The sequence below is a fragment of the Hordeum vulgare genome, chromosome 6H (genome assembly GCF_904849725.1).
Source record: "Hordeum vulgare subsp. vulgare chromosome 6H, MorexV3_pseudomolecules_assembly, whole genome shotgun sequence".
NCBI classification, from domain to species: Eukaryota; Viridiplantae; Streptophyta; class Magnoliopsida; order Poales; family Poaceae; genus Hordeum; species Hordeum vulgare.
The window spans coordinates 7392170-7416144 of NC_058523.1; the positions used below are offsets into that span (position 1 = coordinate 7392170).

The window sequence follows — 23975 nt, forward strand, 5'->3', positions numbered from 1 at the left end:
AGTGATAGCCTCTTGCGGGAGTTCAATCCCTAGCTCAGCCAGACGGTTTGAGTACCCAGACATTTTGAGCACATGTTCACTGACAGACGAGTTTTCCTCCATATTGCAAGCATAGAATTTATCGGAGGTCTCATACCTCTCGATCCGGGCGTTCTTCTAAAAGATAAACTTCAACTCCTGGAACATCTCAAATACTCCATGACGCTCAAAGCGACGTTGAAGTCCCGGTTCTAAGCCATACAAGACTGCACATTGAACTATTGAGTAGTCCTCCTTACGCGCTAACCAAGCGTTCTTAACATCCTGATCAGCCGTAGCGGGTGGTTCATCTCCTAGCGCAGCATTAAGGACATAATCCTTCTTCCCAGCTTGTAAGATTAGCTTAAGATTATGAGCCCAGTCTACAAAGTTGCTTCCATCATCTTTCAACTTAGCTTTCTCTAGGAACGTATTAAAATTCAGGATGACAGTCGCGTGAGCCATGATCTACAACACAAATATATTCAAAGTGTACCTAGACTATGTTCAAGATAATTAGAGTTTAACTTAATCAAATTATTCGCTAAACTCCCACTCAAAAAGTACATCTCTCTAGTCATTTGAGTGGTTCATGATCCACTTACACTAGCTCAAGTCCGATCATCACGTGAGTTGAGTATAGTTTCAGTGGTAAGCATCCCTATGCTAATCATATCATCTATATGATTCATGATCGACCTTTCGGTCTCATGTGTTCCGAGGCCATGTCTGCACATGCTAGGCTCGTCAAGCTTAACCTGAGTGTTCCGCGTGCGCAACTGTTTTGCACCCATTGTATGTGAACGTTGAGTCTATCACACCCGATCATCACGTGGTGTCTCGAAACGACGAACTGTAGCAACGGTGCACAGTCGGGGAGAACACAATTTCGTCTTGAAATTTTAGTGAGAGATCACCTCATAATGCTACCGTCGTTCTAAGCAAAATAAGGTGCATAAAAGGATTAACATCACATGCAATTCATAAGTGACATGATATGGCCATCATCACGTGCTTCTTGATCTCCATCACCAAAGCACCGGCACGATCTTCTTGTCACCGGCGCCACGCCATGATCTCCATCAACGTGTTGCCACCGGGGTTGTCGTGCTACTCATGCTATTACTACTAAAGCTACATCCTAGCAAAATAGTAAACGCATCTGCAAGCACAAACGTTAGTATAAAGACAACCCTATGGCTCCTGCCGGTTGCCGTACCATCGACGTGCAAGTCGATATTTCTATTACAACATGATCATCTCATACATCCAATATATCACATCACATCATTGGCCATATCACATCACAAGCATACCCTGCAAAAACAAGTTAGACGTCCTCTAATTTTGTTGTTGCATGTTTTACGTGGTGACCATGGGTATCTAGTAGGATCGCATCTTACTTACGCAAACACCACAACGGAGATATATGAGTTGCTATTTAACCTCATCCAAGGACCTCCTTGGTCAAATCCGATTCAACTAAAGTTGGAGAAACTGACACTTGCCAGTCATCTTTGAGCAACGCAGTTACTCGTAACGATGAAACCAGTCTCTCGTAAGCGTACGAGTAATGTCGGTCCAAGCCGCTTCAATCCAACAATACCGCGGAATCAAGAAAAGACTAAGGAGGGCAGCAAAACGCACATCACCGCCCACAAAACCTTTTGTGTTCTACTCGAGAAGACATCTACGCATGAACCTAGCTCATGATGCCACTGTTGGGGAACGTCGCATGGGAAACAAAAAAATTCCTACGCGCACGAAGACCTATCATGGTGATGTCCATCTACGAGAGGGGATGAGTGATCTACGTACCCTTGTAGATCATACAGCAGAAGCGTTAGAGAACGCGGTTGATGTAGTGGAACGTCCTCACGTCCCTCGATCCGCCCCGCGATCAGTCCCACGATCTAGTACCGAACGGACGGCACCTCCGCGTTCAGCACACGTACAGCTCGACGATGATCTCGGCCTTCTTGATCCAGCAAGAGAGACGGAGAGGTAGAAGAGTTCTCCGGCAGCGTGAAGGCGCTCCGGAGGTTGGTGATGACCTTGTCTCAGCAGGGCTCCGCCCGAGCTCCGCAGAAACGCGATCTAGAGGAAAAACTGTGGAAGTATGTGGTCGGGCTGCCGTGGCAAAAGTTGTCCCAAATCAGCCCTAAAACCTCCGTATATATAGGTGGGAGGGAGGGGTGCCTTGCCTTGGGGTCCAAGGACCCCCAAGGAGTCGGCCGAGCCAAGGGGGAGGACTCTCCCCCCCCCAAACCGAGTTGGACTAGGTTTGGTGGGAGGGAGTCCCCCTTCCTTCCCACCTCCTCCCTCTTTTTTTTTCTTTTCCTCTTGATTTTTCTTCTCTTGGCGCATAGGCCCCTTTTGGGCTGTCCCACCAGCCCACTAAGGGCTGGTGTGTCTCCCCAAAAGCCTATGGGCTTCCCCGGGGTGGGTTGCCCCCCCCCCCAGTGAACTCCCGGAACCCATTCGTCATTCCCGGTACATTCCCGGTAACTCCGAAAACCTTCCGGTAAACAAATGAGGTCATCCTATATATCAATCTTCGTTTCCGGACCATTCCGGAAACCCTCGTGACGTCCGTGATCTCATCCGGGACTCCGAACAACATTCGGTAACCAACCATATAACTCAAATACGCATAAAACAACGTCGAACCTTAAGTGTGCAGACCCTGCGGGTTCGAGAACTATGTAGACATGACCTGAGAGACTCCTCGGTCAATATCCAATAGCGGGACCTGGATGCCCATATTGGATCCTACATATTCTACGAAGATCTTATCCTTTGAACCTCTGTGCCAAGGATTCGTATAATCCTGTATGTCATTCCCTTTGTCCTTCGGTATGTTACTTGCCCGAGATTCGATCGTCAGTATCCGCATACCTATTTCAATCTCGTTTACCGGCAAGTATCTTTACTCGTTCCGTAACACAAGATCCCGCAACTTACACTAAGTTACATTGCTTGCAAGGCTTGTGTGTGATGTTGTATTACCGAGTGGGCCGCGAGATACCTCTCCGTCACACGGAGTGACAAATCCCAGTCTTGATCCATACTAACTCAACTAACACCTTCGAAGATACCTGTAGAGCATCTTTATAGTCACCCAGTTACGTTGCGACGTTTGATACACACAAAGCATTCCTCCGGTGTCAGTGAGTTATATGATCTCATGGTCATAGGAACAAATACTTGACACGCAGAAAACAGTAGCAACAAAATGACACGATCAACATGCTACGTCTATTAGTTTGGGTCTAGTCCATCACGTGATTCTCCCAGTGACGTGATCCAGTTATCAAGCAACAACACCTTGTTCATAATCAGAAGACACTGACTATCATTGATCAACTGGCTAGCCAACTAGAGGCATGCTAGGGACGGTGTTTTGTCCATGTATCCACACATGTAAATGAGTCTTCATTCAATACAATTATAGCATGGATAATAAACTATTATCTTGATACAGGAATTATAACAATAACTATATTTATTATTGCCTCTAGGTCATAATTCCAACAGGTGTCTCGGTCATGTCTGCATAGTTCTCGAACCCGCAGGGTCTGCACACTTAAGGTTCGGTGACGTTTCGGTGTAGTTGAGTTATAGGTGTTGGTAACCGAAAGTTGTTCGGAGTCCCGGATGAGATCCCGGACGTCACGAGGAGCTCCGGAATGGTCCAGGGTCGAACGTTTTTAAAATTTTGAACACAAAACTAATTCCCAAACTTTTTTTGAAACATGCAAAAAATTTAAACCGACAACAATTTTCAAAAATCTTGAACAAATTTAGTAGCGCAAACAATTTTTGAAAGCACCAACATTTTTTGAATCTTGAGAACAAAATTTTGAAACTGTGAACAATTTTGAAAAAACACGAACAAATTTTTAAAGCAAGAACATTTTTTCTACCTTGAGAATAAATTTTGAAACTGAGAACAATTTTGAAATTTTTTGAACAAATTTGGAAATGTGAACCATTTTTTAAAGCACGACCTTTTTTGAATCTTCAGAACAAAATTTTGAAATGGAGAAAAATTCTGAGAACTCCAAACAAACTAGGAAGCGTGAACAATTTGTTAAAAGCACGCACATTTTTTAAAATTGAGAAAAATTTAAAAATACTTAACAAATTCATAAACATGAACAATTTTTGGAAACACAAACATTTTTTGAATCTTGAAAACAAATTTGAATAACAACAATAGTATTTGAAAAATATTTTTAGAAATGTAGAACATTTTTTGAAAACCTAGAACATTTTTCTAAATTGAAGAATAATTTTTTAAATTACAGAACCATTTTTTCTAAAATCCAAAACTATTTTTAGAAAAACCAGAATGTTTTTTCGAATTTGTAGAACATTCTATGAGAATCTAGAATATTTTTTAGAAATCCAGAACATTTTAAAAAAAAGCAGAAACATTTTCCCAATTTAAAGATTTTTTTTAGAATTCAGAACATTTTTTGAAAATCTAGAACATTTTTTACAAAAGCAGAAACATTTTCCGAATTTGAATACTTTTTTTGATAATCCAAATAAAAAATCGAAAATCCAGAACATTTTTTGAAATTCCAGTAGATTTTTTGAAAAAGCAAAAACATTGTTCGAATTTGGAGAACAATGTTTGAAAATCCTTAATTGTTTTTGATAATTTCAAACATTTTTTGAAAATCTTGAATATTTTTGAAACAGAAACAGAAAAAAAAAGGAGGAGGTGGCGTCGACACCGGACCAGAGAAACGACGGCAGTAGCCTGGCCTATTGGGTGCTGTTTTGGGGGTCACCAAGCGGCTTCGCCATAGACGCCTCGCCGCCACGCAGCGACCGTCTATCATATGCACTTTTTTACGAAGGCAATGGGCTGTGTTCAGGTACAATTTCGTCCATGGGAAGAACGAGTTAGTGGAGCGTCTGCCACCATTATTGCTCCAATTCAGGTAAACACTAATATTAAAACTACGTCACTCTAGTTTTAAAAGAGGGAATTTACTGTTGTAACTCCATGTTGCATATATATGCCTTAGGCAGACCTACATGATGTTAGGACATATTTTGTCCTAAGTAATTTTGGTGATTGATGACAGTACCTCTCTGAACTAATCGTGTGCATTGAGCATTTCAGATAATACATGGCAAGGCACAAGACGATTCGTCGCCACTCGGTGGTTTTTGAAGCACGGTGGATTCTACGGTTCTTTTTGGTGGTTTTGGGTCGTAGAAAAGCCATACTATTAAGAGGGGTCTGTGTCGAAAAGGTTTGGGTGGAATCAACATACACACGCACACTTTTTCTTTCCACCACCTTTTCTTTGCAACAATGGAGCTCCCGTTTGATCTCTCACAGTCTCTGCAAAAAGTTCTAGCTGAGCGGTAGTACTGCTGGCTGAGCGGTAGTACCGCTTCGGGACGGTAGAACCGCTCTCTCTGAGTGGTTGTACTTCGTCGGACTTTTTGCAAGTACTTTTTCAACGATGGTAGACCCGGTAGTAGTATTTTTACTACTGTGGCTATATGCCTACCTTGTTGTAGTACCACTCCATGCCTAGCGGTAGTACCGCTGGGGCTGGCGGTAGCACCGCTTCCCTCCAAACGGTAGTACCGTTAGGGGCCGCGGTAGTACCGCTTGCCCCAAGCAGTAGTACCGCTAGGGGCAGCGGTAGTATCACTACCCCGAAGCGGTAGTACCGTGTTGAGGGTGTTGTAAGTGAGGGTAACGGTTGGATTTATTCCCTCACTATATAAAGGGTTCTTCCACTCCAAGAACCCTACCTTTGACCCTCCAAGACTCCATTGTTGCTCCTAAACTCACTTGGGGCCGATCTCTCTCCCTAGCCAATCAAACTTGTTGATTTCCTAGGGATTGGTTGAGAAGGCCAAGATCTACACTTCCATCAAGAGATATTTGATTCCCTCCCCCCATTAATCCCTTGCGGATCTTGTTACTCTTGAGTGTTTGAGCATCCTAGACGGTTGAGGTCACCTCGGAGCCATATCCATTGTGGTGAAGCTCCGTGGTCTTGTTGGAAGCCTCCGAGCATTGTGTGGAGATAGCCCCAACCTTGTTTGTAAAGATCCGGTTGCCTCCTTCAAGAGCACCGATAGTGGAATCACGGCACCTTGCATAGTGTGAGGGCGTAAGGAGAATACAGTGGCCCTAGTGGCTTATTGTGGAGCATTGTTCCTCCACACCGTTCCAATGGAGATGTACTTCCTGTCAAACGGAAGGAACTTCGGTAACACATCCTCGTCTTCATCGGTTCCACTTGCGGTTATCTCTTACCTTTACTTTGTGTATATTATTGTTGTTGTGTATTTCTTACTTGCACTAATTGTCATGATAGTTAGCATCATATAGATTGCTCACCTAGTAGTTTATTTAGAGAACCTTTGTGGTGCTTTCTCTAACTTGTTAAGAAGAGCTAAAAATTGGTAGTTGCCTATTCACCCCCTCTAGTCAACCATATCGATCTTTTTAATTGGTATAAGAGCCACGTCTCTTTATTAAGGGTTTCACCACCTGAAGAGTATGGTTGACGATGAAGAGGGAATCCGTGGACCACCCGAGGCCATGGCCTTGAATTCGGTCACAAGGGAGGACTTGAATGAGGCTATGGCCTCCCTCGGGTCATCCTTGACGGACGAAGTCAAGTCCATGTTTAAAGAGTTACTTGAGGGGTTGAAAAATTCTCCCGAACCGGCGTTGGTGGTTAAACCTACCAACTCGGAATCGGAGGCCAATTCCATCAAGGAAGCGGCTAAAGGTATGCAACTTTCTTCCCCTCTCAACAAGAATGGAACAGGAACCTTTGCCTCGGTTCCACCTCCCCCGGTCTATGGAGGACCTGTTCCTACACCGCATATTAATAATTGGTCCTCCTCCTAAGCTTGTTAAGGGGGAGTTTGCTAACTAGGTGTTTTGCATTAGTCTCATATAAATCACAGCACAACAATTTTTTAGAGAATCATTGAGCAAGGCTTCTACCCTGGTGACCCAACTCACACACACAGCTGTCCACCCCATCACTAGGATGCAGATGTGACACTAAGAGCATCTCCAACAGCCGCGCTATACTAGCGCCGCGCGGCAAAAAAGGCTAATATAGCGCGCGCGCAACGCAGCGGACAGCTCCAGCGGGCGCGCTAAAACCGCGCACGCGCTAAAACGATTTGGGCGCGTTGGTCCTAGCCCCATCCCACGCTGCGTATTTCGGGCGCTCACTTCGGCGCGCGGCAGACTCGAGCGCGCGCGCGAACTCTCCCTTCTTTCCTCCTTTCTCCCGCGCACGCCTGCGCCAGCGCCCCGGCCACCATGGACGCACACACCGGCGCCCCGCTGACCCCGCTGTACAGCCGCGACCCCCCCCCCCCCCGCCGCCGCCGCCTCCGCCGAAAACCCTAGCGCGGCCGCCGTTGGCGCTCGCGCCGCCGCCGCCGCCGGAGCTCCGCCGACCGTCGGCCTCGCGCGCAGCCTCTTCTTGCCGCCGCGGACGACCACGCCGGCGGGTGGCGTCGCGCCGGCGCCGTCCCGTGCCGCCGCCGCACCGTTGGAGCGGAAGAAAGGTAAAACATCCGCGAAGAAGAAGACGACGGACGGCTCCGGCAGCTCGAAGCCGAAGAAGAAGGTTGCAGTGCGCCGGCCGGGCGCGGCGTCTACCGAAGCGCCGGCGAGCTCACTCGTTGAGCCGGTGGCGGACGCGCACCACGTGTTTGATGAAATGCCCCCAAGGTGAAAAAATTCCAACTTTAATTTTCTTGTTTTTTTTTCAATGCATCATCGTATAGATAGCTTATTTGCATTGTCACAAAACTTTGTAGTCTCAACGATGATACATACATGTCAACTATGGATGTTGGGTCCAACAATTCGCATTGGTCTCAAACCAATGACATCCATTTGGACGACCATGAGTTTGAGGTGGACGGGGAGGGTGAGGGCATTATCGAGGCGCCGAAAGGAAGAGCGGGCAATTACACCACCAACGATGACAAGTTACTATGCAATACTTGGTTGCAAGTGTCGAGGGATCCATCCGTTGGAGGTGATCAAAGTAGAGATGCTTATTGGGGGCGAATGAAAGAACACTTTGATGCTCAGAACGTGAGTGGAATAGACCGCTCCGAGAGATCACTTCGGTCCCGATGATCGACAATCAACTCGGATTGTCAAAAGTGGGCGGCCGCACAGAAGGCAGTTGACAAGCTTAACCCAAGTGGCACAAATGAGGATGATAGAGTAAGTGGCATCTCATACATGTTCATCATACTTGTTTTTGGTGTGAGAAGTGCTAACTTGTTTTGTTTTTCTTGTAGTACAACATTGCCCAAAACTTGTTCAAAGAAGAGACGAGGACAACCAAGAAGGGCAAGATCAAGAAAGGAAAAATCTTTACCTTGCCTCATTGCTACGAAGTGTTGAAGGATGATGAGAAATGGAAGAAGCGTAAAGATTTGGATGATTTGCATTTGAGCAACAAACGCAAGCGCACAATTGAGTTGAATGATGATGATGAGGAGGATGATGCATCAACGGATGACGGCAAGAGAAGCCCCACACCCAACTCGGTTTCATACTCGAAACCAAAACGACCGGATGGGTGCAAGAAGGACAAAACCGAAAAGAAGAAGAGGAAAGGAGATGATGAGCTCACAAATGCTATGGAAGCTATTGTGAAGGCAAGAAAAGAAGCCAACGAGGTGAGGAAAATGGCAAGGAACCAAGATGCCGCGGCCGAGGAGAGGAGGTTGGCGGCCGAGGAGAGGAGGGTGGCCGCCGAGGAGAGGAAAGTGGCATTGGAGGAGAGGAAGGTGGGCATGGAGGAGCGAGCTAAGTTGTTGGAATGGGAAAAGCACTTGTTCTTCTTGGACACATCTTTGTTCAATGATGCGCAAAAGGAATATGTCAACCTTGCCCGTGAAGAAGTGTTGATTCAAAAAAGAGCCATGATCCGCACAATGGGTGGCGGTGGCCTTGGCGGCATGGGTGGCGGTGGGCTCGGCGCCATGGGAGGCATGGTCCTCGGCGCCATGGGAGCCATGGGTGGCGGTGTCCTTGGCGGCATGGGTGGCGGTGGCTTCGGCGCCATGGGTGGCTTTGGAGCACCCTCCAACGCTATGGGAGGCATGGGTGGCATGAGTTTTGCTTCTCTCATGGGTGGCATGGGTGCACCTCCGGCCATGGGGGAATGTCTTTCGATGTGCCTCACACACATACCCATGAAAATGCCGTTGAAGATCTTGCCAAGACCGTCGGAGCTACACGTGATGCGGTGCGTGATGAGGTTAGGGAGGAAGATTCATCTTCGAAGGCGGAAGAATCGTCTTCGGAAGAAGAGGAAGACGACGAGGAAGATGATTGATGTGTTATTATATGTCTTCAACTTTGTTGGATGAACTTGTATTTTAAACTTGGTTTGCATTTTGAACTTGGTTGGATGAACTTGTGAGGATGACCATCTACTTGTTTGTGTTAAATTTCGCATGTTATTGCATTTTGATGAATGTTTCACATTGCATTTTGGGCGCTGCTCCAGCGGCGCGCGCGCTGCATTTTTTGCGCGCTGCTGGAGCGGAGCGCGCGCTGCATTTTATAGCTGCTGGAGCCAGCGCTGCGCGACGCGCAAAACCAGGCGACCAGCGCGCGGCAAACTCGTTTTTTAGGCGCGGCGCGAAGCGCGATTGTTGGAGATGCTCTAAATAAATAAAAGATTGTAAAGAAGACAATGTGGTGCGCGTGTGACCGGGGCCCTCGCTGCATCCACACCCGGTTTACCCTCACACAAGTAACGCATGGAGTATGGATAGTATATAAAAGCAAGTCTTACTAGTCACCAGTTACTGAACGCGCTCCACTCATTACGGACAAGCTAAGAAGAGATGGAGAACGGCCGCGACGACGCCGTGGCCTCCGGCGCCGGCGAGAGGATTAGGGTCCTCGTTGTGGATGAAGACCCCGTCCACCTCGAGGCCATGACCCAAACGCTCAGCCGCTGCGGGTACCAAGGTACGTCGTCCTCGCTGCATGCAGTTTCATCGTTCTGTCTGTTGCAATATCTATCTATACCGGCGACCTCACATTGCTGGTGCGTTGCATGCAGTGACAACGAAAGCCTCGCCCGCCGAAGCACTGCAAGAATTACAGGAGAACCCAGACCGGATTGACCTCGTCATGACGGTGGCGCACATCCGAGGGGAGGGAATCGATGGCTTCACCCTCCTCGAGCAGGCCAGGGATCATTACCCTGTCATCTGTAAGTCCTCCACATGTATTCTATTCACCCTGATGATAGACCTCTACGTAGATGCTAGTGATAGTTCTACACATAAGTTATGTAGATCAATCAATCCATGGACAGAGGGAGTTGCACGTGTTTAGATTAGAATCAATGAATTAAAGCAACTACTCACTAGTGTTCTCCAAGATGTCGTGATACAACTAGTGATCACCCGGCAGGTTTTTTCTGCGTGGCTCCATACAAGCAGATGAGGGCCCTCATCAATAGACAAGCCTTACTACACACGCAAAATGCATGAAAGATGATAATAACTGTCGACTTGGTGATGACCTTATAATTTTGGTATTGCATGTCTCGATTCAATTCAGCGCAAAGCATTGCCTAGGGACTAAACCTCCTCCTATTTTCCCTGCCAAACAAAAAACTCCTCCTATTTTCAGGGGGTCCCCTCCCTCTCTACTGATTTATAATTAATACTTGACACAGCCAGTAAAATGAATTCTGCAAAAGTAATCCGTAGATGTAGGATTGCTCCCAGCAGTTACTACTTATTTTCAGCACTACTCCATCTGTTACGGTTTAGAAGGCACGATTCCGTTTACATGCATTTCCAAAATAGAAGAAGATAAGGCGTATAACATTTATATCTTGGTTAATTAGGAGTATTAGTAGGATGAATGCACTCTTCGTATAGTGGTTGTGTGAGTTACTGTGCATTATCTTTCCAAATAATTAGGAGCCATGCGGTCGCGGTTATTGTGTGAGCACTTGCAAAAAAAATTAGAACCAATGAAGATTCATCTTGGTCCTAGAGATCGCTCATGCGCTTTGTAACCGTAACGGAGGGAGTACTTAATTTATGGGTGCCTTGGAAGCGCTGGTCACACACATATTCATTAAGCTGGCTTGTTTGTACATACGAACTAATAGGTTTGTATGTGTTGTGCAGTGTTCTCTGACGACGCAACCGCAGAGACGGCGAGGAGGGGGTTCATTGGAGGTGCGTGTGACTTCCTGACCAAGCCCCTGCACGACAATGTTATGCGCAACATCTGTCATCACGTCAAGCAGCGGAGGATCAACACAGCCTCTAGCGTCGGCCCCATGAAAGCCGATTCTCGGAGCAACCACATTGCCCGTGAGGATCGCCTATCAGGGAAAAGGCCAATAGCAGTGGACGACTCCAATGAGGGGCGTTTGGAAAGAACCACCAAAGGGATCAAGTTCAACTGGACTGCACATAAGCATGCATTTTTCCACAGAGCCACCAACCGACTCAGTGAAATAAAAGGTGCGTGACATTAATAAAAAAGGATTAATTTAAAGTTACTTCTCAAATATCTCCATGTTTGGCATATGGTAATTGCGTCATACATATTACTTGTTTTGTCTTCATAGGCATTTATTACATGCGAGCATGCATATGGATGTTTGTGAGTTTAATGTGCATACATTGTGTGTGTATGAGGTGTTGGATTCACGGCCTACCCTCTGTTTCTCACCCTAATCCGTGGTGCCGCTCAGTGGCGGAGACAAGACCCAGGCCGGGGGGGCCTGGGTCTGGGGCGTGAAGATTTATTTCTTCGTTGACTCTAGCGATTTTGCACCGTTGAACACTGTTGAGCACTGCAGCGATGAAGCAAGCCCGGGGCGCAGTGTTTGCCTCGCTCCGCCCCTGATGCTCACAATGATATTGAGGCCAGAGGGTAGAGACCAATATATAGAATTATTTCGGTTTAATTTAAACCGTGTAAAGATAAGCTTTCTGATAAACAGTCTGTTTAAACAAAGACTTCAGATTAGCACAACCAATCACGGTCATTAGTAATCAAATAGGAGTCTTACATTTATCTGTAATAAGGTCTCATCATGCATGTGTGAGTCATGCGCCAGATTTGAATAAATTCCAATTCAACCCCGCAGGCTTTCAAACAATTCATATTGCAAAATTATGAACAACCTGATCATTTCTATCATGTTGTACCCGGGTTATATAAACATAGTTTAATTTCAAGTACGCATGTACTGTGCTTCCAGCATGTAGTACCGGCTTCCTCAGATAAATTCCGTCCAAGTTTCCATGTAAACGGTGCCTGTATATGATGCTTTCAGTTCCACATCAACAAGTTCCAGGAGATAAAAATAGCAACAAAATAAATGTTGTAAGCCACACACACATATACTAAATATTCCAACATCTCCCACTTCGGCAGCAAAATATAATCCTTCAATGAATACAGGGTATCATATAGTATTAGCTTTCCTCCACCAGGGAGTTTGGGAATGTAATTTCCTATCCCAAGTATGTCTGCCTTAGCTGTTGTTCGTAAGTAGACATGTCTAGTTCCTTTGGGAATAGTTTTTAAATCCAAGAATAATTTACAATCTCTAGCTATGTGTGATGTTGCCCGTGAATCAACCACCCAATTGTGCTGAAAAGTAGTACTAGTAAATAAAGCTTGTGTACAAACATAAGCATTAGGTATACCTTCAGGGGATTGGTTCCCTTTGCGGCTGTCTTGGTCATTAGAATTACCCTTCCTGTCATTTGGCTTCTTCCTCTTGATGCATTCAGATATGAAGTGTCCAAATTCTCCGCAAGCATTTATAGTTCTTCTAGTCAAATTTCTGTCTTGATTGATCATTCCAGCGATCACCCTTGTCACACCTGCCATCACTTTCCTTTCTGTATTCCCTATCTCTGTTCCTATTAATCTTCTCTCTGAAATCAGTGCCATCCTTTTTCCTCTGAAAATTCCTTTTATTCCCTTGGTTCTTGTACTCACCAAGGTGAAGTTCAGCTATATATGAATTATTTTCCTTCCCTTGAGATTTCTTCCGATCTTCTAAGATGGTGCCTCAAGGTGCGCATGTTCAGAGTACGCTCAGTATGGCAAAAGGAAATTTTAAATTGTTCCCATAAGTTTGGTAGTGAGTTTAAGGTCACCATCACCAAAACTTCCTCATGAAAAGGGTATCCAGCAATCTTTAATTCCTCACATAGAAAAGAAAGTTTGTTCATATGTTCATTCACGGAGCTACCATCACACACCTTTTCAGTCAAAAATCTATTGACTAAGCTAAGCATTTTAATAAGCGAGACCTCACCAAAATCCTCTTCCAGCCTTCTCATTATTTTGTAAGCAGTTTTCTCTTACTCATATTCTTCAGGCAAAGAATCTGACATTGATCCAAGAATAAAAATTATAGCTTTCTTATTATCTTTTGTCCAGTCCTTCATCTCTTCTGCAAAATTTTCCTTTTCCTCATCTGAAGCATCATCAGCAGGTTCATCTGCAGAATATAAATAAATAATAAAAAGATATAAACGGGTCGTGTCGTGCCGGCCCGCGTGCCCAGCCTTCAGGCCCAGGCACGGGCCGAGGCGGGCTGCGTGCCTGGCGGGCTGCATTCCTCGCACGGCCCGATTAGCCCGTGTCGTGCCTGGCCCGTGGCGTGCCGGGCCGTCGTGCTTCTGGGCCGGCCCAGGAAGCACGGCCCGTTTGGCCAGGACTGACGTGTACTAGTACTAGTTGAGTAGTATGAGACTCCTCCTATGATTTGGCTAGACATAGGTATGCAACGGATTAGAATCGAGATCGGATTTGGAATTAAGGACAATACATCGTTAACCCTCAATCGGCTCCGATGCCAACGTTGGATTTACGGCCTACCCTCTGTTCCTCATCTTAATCCGTGGTTCCGCTCAATTTGGTATTGATGCTAGAGGATAGAGAGCAATATATAGAATTATTACGGTTTAGTTTAATCGTGTACATATAAGTTTCGAGATAAACAATCTATTTAAACAAAGACTCCAGATTAGCACAACCAACCACGATCATTAGTAATCAGATAGGAGTCTTACATTTATCTGTAATAAGGTCTCATCACGCATGTGTGAGTCATGCGCCGAATTTGAATAAATACCAATTCAAACTCGTAGGCTTTCAAACAATTCATATTGCCAAATTATGGACAACCTGATCATTCCTATCATGTTGTACATGGGTTATATAAACATAGTTTAATTTCCATTACACATGTAGTGTGCTTCCAGCATGTAGTACCGGCTTCCTCGGACAAATTTTCGTCCAAGTTTCCATATAAACGGTACATGTATATGATGCTTTCAATTCCACATCAACAAGTTCCAGGAGATAAAAATAGAAGCAAAATAAATGTCGTAAGCCACATACACATATACTGAATATTCCAACATGAGGCTAGAAGTATGGCTGACATGCTTATTTTTTGCTTTACGCCAGAAAAGCCTGGAATTGTAGCAGTAGAGTGTAGGAAGTGCTCAAGTCTCAACCATTCTAGCTTGTTTGTATGGTTGGTGCTTATAATATGTTTACTGTTCTCTTTTGGGTATCTCTCTTGGATAGGGGGCATGTGTCTACATCACCGTAAGCACGTTAATTAATAGGACATCTATAGCGATCTATATATCTAAGTTATCTCTATGTATGTCATATATTTAGAAATTTAGAGAAAGTTCAAGTCATGACTCTCAACCTACAACCTCATTTAGCATTCAACCCTCAACTCAAATGCCCGTGCCTAGCGTGTGGTGACGGAGTACCTTCTTTCTCCCGTTGTCCTTTTGCTCTAGTTCTGTGAAGACATCCACCCCGTTATATACAAAAGAAAGTCCAAGTTATGACTCTCAACCTACCACTTGGTTTAGGATTTATCCCTCAAGTCCAATGCCCTCGCCTACCACATGGTGATGGGGTGCCTCTCTATGTGTGTGTGTGTGTGTGTGCGCGCGTGCGTGTGTGTGTCTCTCCCTTCCTCCCTCCCTCCCTCCCTCCCTCTCTCTCTCTCTCTCTCTCTCTCTCTCTCTCTCTCTCTCTCTCTCTCTCTCTCTCTCTCTCTCTCTCTCTCTCTCTCTCTCTCTCTCTCTCTCTCTCTCTGCTCCTCTTCCCCGCAGACCTCCGCCCGTTCTCTGCTCTGCTGGCATGCTCCTCCTCTCCTTCCTCCTCAGATCCGATCGATAGCCATGTCCATTGATACTTCCCCGGTTGGATATTTAGTTTCATTCAACAATGGAATCAAGTGTCCCTTCTTCCCCAATTTGATCGACCCACTCTAGATGCCCACACAAACCAAAGGGAGAATCAACGGTAAACCCGCCCAGGTTGCCGCAAACATAAGCGATCAGTCCTGGTGATCGTGGTAGTAATATCCTTGTTATTTGTGATATGTTGAGCAGGGAAGCACATGATGACCCTGCTAGGAATACATGGCGGCATTGTCCCACTCCGTATGCCCACGCAAACCAAAGGGAGAATCAATAGTAAACCCGCCCAGGTTGCCGCCAACATAAGCGATTAGTCCTGGTGATCATGGTAATAACTAATATCCTTGTTATTTGTCATATACAGAGCAGGGAAGCACATGATGACCCTGCTAGGAATACAGGGCGGCGGTATCCCACTCCGGATGCCCATGCAAACCAAAGGGAGAATCAACGGTAAACCCGCCCAGGTTGCCGCCAACATAAGCAATCGGTCCTGGTGCTCGTGGTGGTACTATCCTTGTTATTTGTGATATGAAGAGTAGGGAAGCACATGATGACCCTGCTAGGAATACATGGCGGCAGTTTCCCATGCATCAAAGTGGTCGTGGTCTCGCTGGCGGCACATGGTTCTTCCCCTTGGTACTGGAGAACAGGAGCATGCGTGGCATCGTTGACATGGTGTCCGACATCTTCGCCTTCGTGTTTGTGTAGTTTGTCATGCACATGTTGATGATCATGGGAGCCGAGAGGCTGATGATGCTCGAGGATACGCTACTGCTTGGTGGGTTCCACATGTAAGTAAAAGACAAACTCTAAGTCAGTGGTCAACCCAATCAAAACAAGTGAACACAGTGGTCAACCCAGTCAAAACAAGTGAACACCAGACGAGAAGATGATTCATGGAGCAAATGGCAAGAAAAGGGTGTGCAGTACCCGGTTTTGGAGTTAAGTGTTGAATCCTAAATTGACTGGCATGTAGAGGGTTGCAATGTGGAGTTTTCTCATCTATAAGATGTTATATAGCATAGAGAGTGGGAATCAATCGACACATTAGGTAAAGAATTGGTGGTTGATATTTGAAATATCCTATGAAGTGAGTATTTATTTTGCTACATCTATCATTAAGCTTATATATACTTGATATAGCATAAATAGATCAGATGGCTTGCTCTATGAGTGTGTTCTTTCTCGAAGCAATGCAAGATGTCAGTTGTCGTGGAGAACATGGAGGAAGCAAAGACATTCAATGCACGAGTTGCGTATAATTACTATCATGAGTTCTGAGCTTGGTTGGATTACCACACTTAAATTATTACTAGTTTAATTTGTATAGTGTGGTCTCTTAGACTTTTATGTTTTTTATTAGTTGGTGGCTTATTTATTTATATAAATTGCTTGTGCTCTTTTGAAAACCTTCCAAAGTGCAAAAGAGACGGGGGCATATACCCCTAGTCCTAAAAGGCATGTTCATCATTAATATCACATTGAGGGAATCACCATATGTGTTGGATATGGTGCTTTCCCTTATTCAACTTTTTTGGAAAACCTTCGAGTATAGTGGTAATCTATGTGATTGGAAGATGAGTTTTTGACACGAGTTTTTGACTCCTTGGGTACCCAATGGACCATGAGCAGCTTCCATGAATTATGCACCACCTGATGACCTTGCACGCAATAGGTCCTTCTATGAAATACTTCCATCTACGGTCCTTGCGCAAACGCATTGGTTCTTTCCAAAACTGAAGATGCATGGGCTAAAGGATTGTTGTAAGATTTGTTATAATCAATGTTGAATGTTGGAAAATACTCACCATTCCATCAACTGGTAACATGACAATAAAGATATTATGAAGGAGATGCATGTCATTGTTGGCTATGTGAAAGGCCGAATGTCGGTGTCATACTATCTCCCGACTTTTCCATGGCCCCCTCTACAACATGATCGAGATGTCTTGATCGATCACTGATGGTTCGTACGCCGATGCCGATGTTGTGCATGAATTACCATCGTCAATACGGACTGCGATGGATAGGTGGTAGTTTCAGCATGGTGCTACCTCTACCAGTGTTAAGATGTTTTAGATGCTTAAGCTATTGTTGCCTTGGAAAGGTTGAAACAGGTGATCCTCCATACAAATTGACAGCTAACGTTGATGTTTAACCTTTTATGTTTCTCCACGCCATTAAAGCGTAGGGTTGAAATGTAGATGAAGAGAATGGTTGAAGGAGATAGAGACATGTTACTATATTATTTGAGTGAAAATAGGGTTGCAGACCGGTGAGCAAGCCTTGCTTACGTCACTAGGTGTCCAAACTCTTTCTTACGCCAGTCACCTAGAGTTATCTTAGATGCTATTGTTGATTGCCAACAGTTCATACCTTCTCACTTAAACTACATACTTCTTCAAGATAAAATGTTGATTCTAATGGAGGCGTAAGTGGTTTGAAATTTTTCCTTCAATTTCGTTTCATCCATGCTCCCATTCTTAGACCATGTCTAAACACATGAGTCAATGTATTTCCTTCACCAAGACCCTAACAGATCTTGCATGAATGGAAATTTGCAGTAATGGCTAAATAAACATAAAGAGCACGGGAGATCGTATCGATCTCAAGATGCCACATATATTTTGATGCCTATAGAAGTTGGTTACTTCTAGAAGCATCCACCATCTTTCTTCCGCAAAGCTGACAAGAAGAGTGACAACCCTTTGGGAGCCTAGACAACGTCCCCTCCACTCGTGCTTTCTCGGTTTCCATATGTGTTGATGCTCCATTCATCTCCTCCTTATTAACCATGGAGAGTGCTCATAGATGAGTGGACTCTCTACCACATTATAGATGCTATAATAGGTAACGAATAGTTAGGTATCTTCTCACCTAAAATAGATGCATCTTCAAGATCCATTGTTTGTTGGTGTATGTGGCCGTAATTGGTATGAACTTTTCCCTTTGATTTCATTGTGCATATATATATTCACATGCTAAGATGTATCCTTGAACCACCATTAGTTTCAACATGTTGTCCACACCATGATCCTTAGTGCATATAAAATATCAGAAATGTGGTGATTCACATATGTCAAGATATTACTCACGTTTTGATTGTTACACTATTTCAATAACTTCTAAAAGTTGATGACCTCTTACTCGCCTCATTCGACATTGCCGATATATCCCCCGCGCAAGCCTAGATAACTAGCCACACTTGTCCTTCTTTTGCTCTTGCCATGTCACACGACGATCCAATCATGTATTCCGACTTTACTATTTTGGTCATTAAGTGGAGAATTCCATAACTAAAATATACATCCATTCCATATATGCCATTGATTGGAATAGAGGAAGAGTTGGTACAAAATTATCATGTATATTACATCTCCCCTGTGTTAACATGTTCAAACCATGTCTAAACACACAAATTATCTTCAGCAAAAATGATTTTGCGCATTTTTGTCGGATGGGAGACTTGCATTTTGCTATTACATTGAATCAATGACAAAAATGATTGAGATAGTGCAATCGTTTGCCAAAATGAGAAGATGATAATGGCACCATGATCATTCTAGTATGAGACGATGTAAAAGAATCCACAACTTATTCTCAACCTAGGCCAACAAATGATAATCTAGATGTTGCCTTCTCACTTAAAAAACATTTATATTATACATTGTTTTGTTGAACAGAGACATAACTGCTATTAACTTTGCCCATCTATCTCATTTATATACTTTCCTATGATGAAACCACATCTAAACATATAAGTATCTTAAAGTATAAATATTAAACACATTGGCCCTAACCGAGATGGATCACACATGACAGTAGTGAGCATCACTATGTTGAAGCAAGACCCAACAAAACAGATATTGTGTGGTGATTGTAGGTATCAAATCCTCTCATGTTACCAAGGCTATGCCATTTCAATAACTTATAAAACTGTCAACAACTTATTCCTCGTCTATCTCAACAATGGAGGTGATACCCCCAAGGTGAGCTGGGGACACTTCCTTTCTATGCACCTTTCTACGTTCAACGAGTGTGGAGAACCCTATGCACAAGTTTCAACAATTTTGTATGTGGTACCATGAGGTGCCAATGTGTTAATAATGAACAACAAATGATTGATATGAACATTCCCGTTCTCTTAGGTTGCCACTATGTTCCGACATTCAGACCACATCTAGTCACACAAGGAGGTTCATCTAAAAAGACTCATCAACATAATGTCTTCAGCTTGGCCCAACGATTAGTGGATGAGTAGTGGCATGTAACATCTAAGAATGGCTAAGAGCAAGAGAGGTCATTAGTGAGATTCCCGCCGTGTTTCAAATTTTGAACTCTCAAATTAATTTCAAGAAGTATTGATGCTTGTTCCTCACCTATCTCCACAATTATTGTGATAACATTGGCCATCCAGGGCAGCTATCCCTTTAATCCTACTTTCTGCATTACCATGGGAGTCAAGGTTGCAGTAAAATCCTCTGTGTTACCATGAATAGTGTTGAGTGGTGAACCATAATATTCTACCATGTTTGGGTCATACATTTATGTACCAATGGTCCATTCAAACCATGTCAAAACATGCAAGCAACTTCATGGGATTTGATAGGTCCTAGTGGTCTGCACATGATGAACTTCAAATGTTACCGTTAATTCATAGAGATGTGTAGAACATGGTACGTCCCTTTCAATGGTCTATAAATCTTATGAATCTGTCCGTGTTCTCACTGCTACACTACTTCAATAAATAACAAAAGATTTTACACGGCCTTCCTTTCCTATGTCAACAAGGCAGTCATAATCTTAGGCGTGAACAAAGATAGGATGAGATATTTGTTCCGCGATTTCAATGAAATAAAAGTGCAACTATAATTATGTGGACCTTATTAAAGGGCGAACAGTGAACACAACATTTTCTAACATTTTCTGTAGTACCATCATGGTATAGTAGTTGAATACCCTCTCAAACAGAATATTTACCTTTTTAGAACCACTTTTCACTGTAATGGAAGTGGAACTATAATCAACTATTCCACTCATTCTCCTTGTACCTACATCCTCCATTAGACCACGATCTAAACATGTGCATAACTTCACCTTAAAAGGTTCAATACATTGGATTTGGCATGCAACTAAATCTGTGGGCGATAGGTGGTGAGCACTACATATCATGCATCATTTCATATATCTCGATGAAAATCTCAAATTCTTATGTGATGTCAGCCCTCCAACTTCCACGTGGAACAATAAAGATGCAACAGGGCATCAACAATTTCATGCTTGTGTATGAGTTCTAGAGGTATAGTGTGGTTTGCTTCACCTTAGGTCTTAGCTAAAGGCTAAAATTTGCACACAAGAGGTGAGCTTGGGAGCTTTTTACGGTTAATTCGGTAAGTCTAGAGATAGTTGAAACACGTTACCTCTATAAAGATCAAGTAACACACATAGCTAGGCAAAACCAGCTAATCGAAAGAGGAAATATGTCTATATCTTAATAACACTACGGTTGTCCTGATCTTTCAGTGAGAAACACTAGGCAATTTGGGTGGAGACAATTTTGGATTTGACAGCAACGTGCAACTGTAGGCGCGTATGCAAATTTAAACAAGTTCTTGAGATGTTATTGACGACACCAAGACATGATCAGCTAGACCACAAAGGTCTAATCCTTGCAAGAGATTAAAGAATAAGCAATAACTATGGTAAATATGGACACTGCGATTTTGAATCCAAATGATGCCCTGGCGGTAGTATTTACGGAGGTATGCATGGGAAATTTGTCTAGCCTTTGGAGGGGGTGCAAATGAAACCAGATTCAGTTTACTCCACAAATATGAAATCTAAAATCTGAATATTGTTGTATATTACAAAATTACGTAGGCCTCGCCCAAAAGTGAGGTGGTAGATCACCTATCCAATGCTATGGAGAGAGAAATTAAGTATCGTCTTCTATATTTCTTATTTGTAGTTTTCCGTGCTTATGGTGTCTTCAAAGTCATGATCTCTCCACTTGAAGCTTGATTGTCACTCCTTGCATGTTCGCCCATGTCTCCATGTTTTGTCATGCACCAATGCTTGCCCCTTTTATCCTTGTTAGGACATTCATTCCCAATCAATACATACTTCTCTAATATACTCCATATAATACTATGATGAACATAGGAATAGTTCCTAGAAACAAAACTACCCGATAAATTAATTGGCATGCACGAACTCTAGTGATTTCTCCTTGTTTTCTTGAACTTGAACAAGTGTTGCCGTGGGTGCTATGGGTGTAACATTCATAGGGATGTCCTAATCTGGTCATGTATAAAAGTTAGGCATCTGAATTATCCTATACGAGTATGCATGTGTATTATATTTTATTTCACAAGGGTATTCTATTATGTTTGTTTCCCCATGTACAACTTACGCATTTTCATTTTTATTAGTTGCATGATGAATTCTTTGCTTCCGTATTTTGGTCACTTGAGAACACTATCCTATTCGTGAATATAATGCGGTGAGCAGTATTTGGAGACAAAATTAATGGTAATATGTTACATACAAATTTGTCTCCATATCATGTGACCACAGTACAGTCGAAATCATATTCTGACACTATGAACACTAACGTATTTCTATGATTTTAATATTTCAACTTTAGTAGAACAAAGTTCGATGCATGGCTTTAACATAATTTATACCCATTACCCTTGCATGTTTTATCTATATTCTAATGGGCGTGCAGTCAAGGCACATGTTTAGGACTAATCAAGAATGTTAGTATTGAAATAAATAAATCACATGTATTGGTGCATATTGATCTTTCGAAATTTCTAAGGTCAGCCCTCTTGTCATATTTTGGATTTGACAATGCAGACTATGCTCCAAGAAATATAAGAGAACTTACTACTCAGGAGGACAGTGCAAATGCAACTACAGATAAAGATAGCAGCCATCTTCAGGTACAATTTTTCAAGTTGATGTTCCTTCCATCTGAAACCGAGCTTCATGTATATGATCATGACATTATCAGAAATAATACCCCCCCCCCCCACCCCCACTATCGTACACATTCTTATTGATGTTTTCACTGTATATGAAATTTCAGAAAAACAAAGGGGACTGCCCAACTGATTGGCTTTCAACTATGCCCACGAGCCCACAACACTATAACAATCCTTTGAATGACTATCCGAAATCTCAAGATGCAGATGGAAGTTCCGAGTTCAATATGAGATCCAAGGGACCTATAAATCTTAACCAAACAAGTCAGCTAAGTAATATTGCATCAGCAGTTGGTTTTGGTTTTCATGGAAATGGGGGCAGCACGACTAGTCTTGGTGCAAATGCTCTTAGGGTACCAGTACCTAATATTGTTAATGGAGATGACATTGGCAATGGTAATGGAGCTCTAGCAAATGGGAGCATGGTCAGTGCATCACTGCCCTCCAATCTAGAACGACCATTACAGCAGCCAGTGTCCACTTTGAATTTATTTCCAAGTAATACAATGCTTCCCATGGATAATCCAAACCATAGAAGCCAACGGGAGCTTCCACCACACTTATATCGACTCAGCTATGACTGTAGCATTGGAGGGATAAGGATGTCGCCTTGGCCTGTGGATGATGATGATGACCTGCTTAGAAGCTACCTTGGTGAGAATGAGGTCATACAAAATACCGCAACCACAGATATGGCCCATGGAATACAGAATGCAGCAACCATGGACATTACAACTGTGGAGACGACCCATGAAATTCCTGGAGATGGTGCTGCTGATCAGACCAGTGCAGTGCAGCTTCAAGGCCTGTAATTACTATTCTCAGTATTAGCATGCCTGCACTTTCCTATTTCATTGTCCTTGATGACATATATATATACAGATATAAATGCCTGTAATTTTTCACGTCGTTCCATCACAAACAGAGTAGCATTTTGTATATTTGCAAAATATACTTTTTTCTAGGAATCTGTACTGCTTGACTTCAAGCTCTTATAAAACTAAAATTTGTAAAATAATGATGCACAAAGTTTTACGGCTGCAACTTACAATTCTAGTCGCGGAAGTCCTAAAATAAGTTTTGTGAGATGCATTTCCATATATTTTATCTTTTGTACTTAATTTGCATTGAATCAGATTTAGTTGCAGCTCATGGCTTTTTGAATATACTCATTGTTTATTAGTTTAGATGTTACTTCACGGCTGACGGGGATATGAGTATTTAACGGATACTATAAATTTTGATTGTGCTCACCGTCAGACATGTTTTGAGGCAAAGCATGTGACCATAAGTTATCATATGGTTTGCATCACGATTTTCCGAACAAGTAAGATGTTATGTGGCTGTATACTGACTACATCTGCTCCTCACTTGGGATTATTTATCTACTCATCGAACACAAAACACTGAGAGTAGAAATGTATCATGGTTTTGTTTGTACTCTCCCAAGCAATAAGCATCCTTTTGCAAAAACTGACTGAAGCTATCTATTCTACTACTACCTTCCGGTATAGCATGCAGAAAGATATTTGATGAAGGGGAAAAATAATTAAGGTTGTTACCATGAAGTTGAACATTTACCCGTCTGGACTAATATTTTCGGCTACGTACTGCCATTAACTTTTGCTTGTGCATTTCTTCTCTAACATTGTCTCTTTTTTAATAAAGATGCTACAATTAAAGTGC

At 43.3% G+C, this 23975-nt stretch overlaps 1 protein-coding gene across 1 annotated transcript; it reads left to right on the forward strand.

The window, feature by feature from the left end:
• The first annotated feature begins 9890 nt into the window (after positions 1 to 9890).
• On the forward strand, positions 9891 to 23101 carry LOC123404862 (two-component response regulator ARR2-like). Its single transcript, XM_045098804.1, has 5 exons — positions 9891 to 10036; positions 10131 to 10283; positions 11218 to 11559; positions 22162 to 22247; positions 22394 to 23101. Exons 1-5 carry the CDS (start codon positions 9910 to 9912, stop codon positions 23099 to 23101), a joined length of 1416 nt encoding a protein of 471 aa, XP_044954739.1. The 5' UTR covers positions 9891 to 9909.
• The last annotated feature ends 874 nt before the right edge of the window (positions 23102 to 23975 follow it).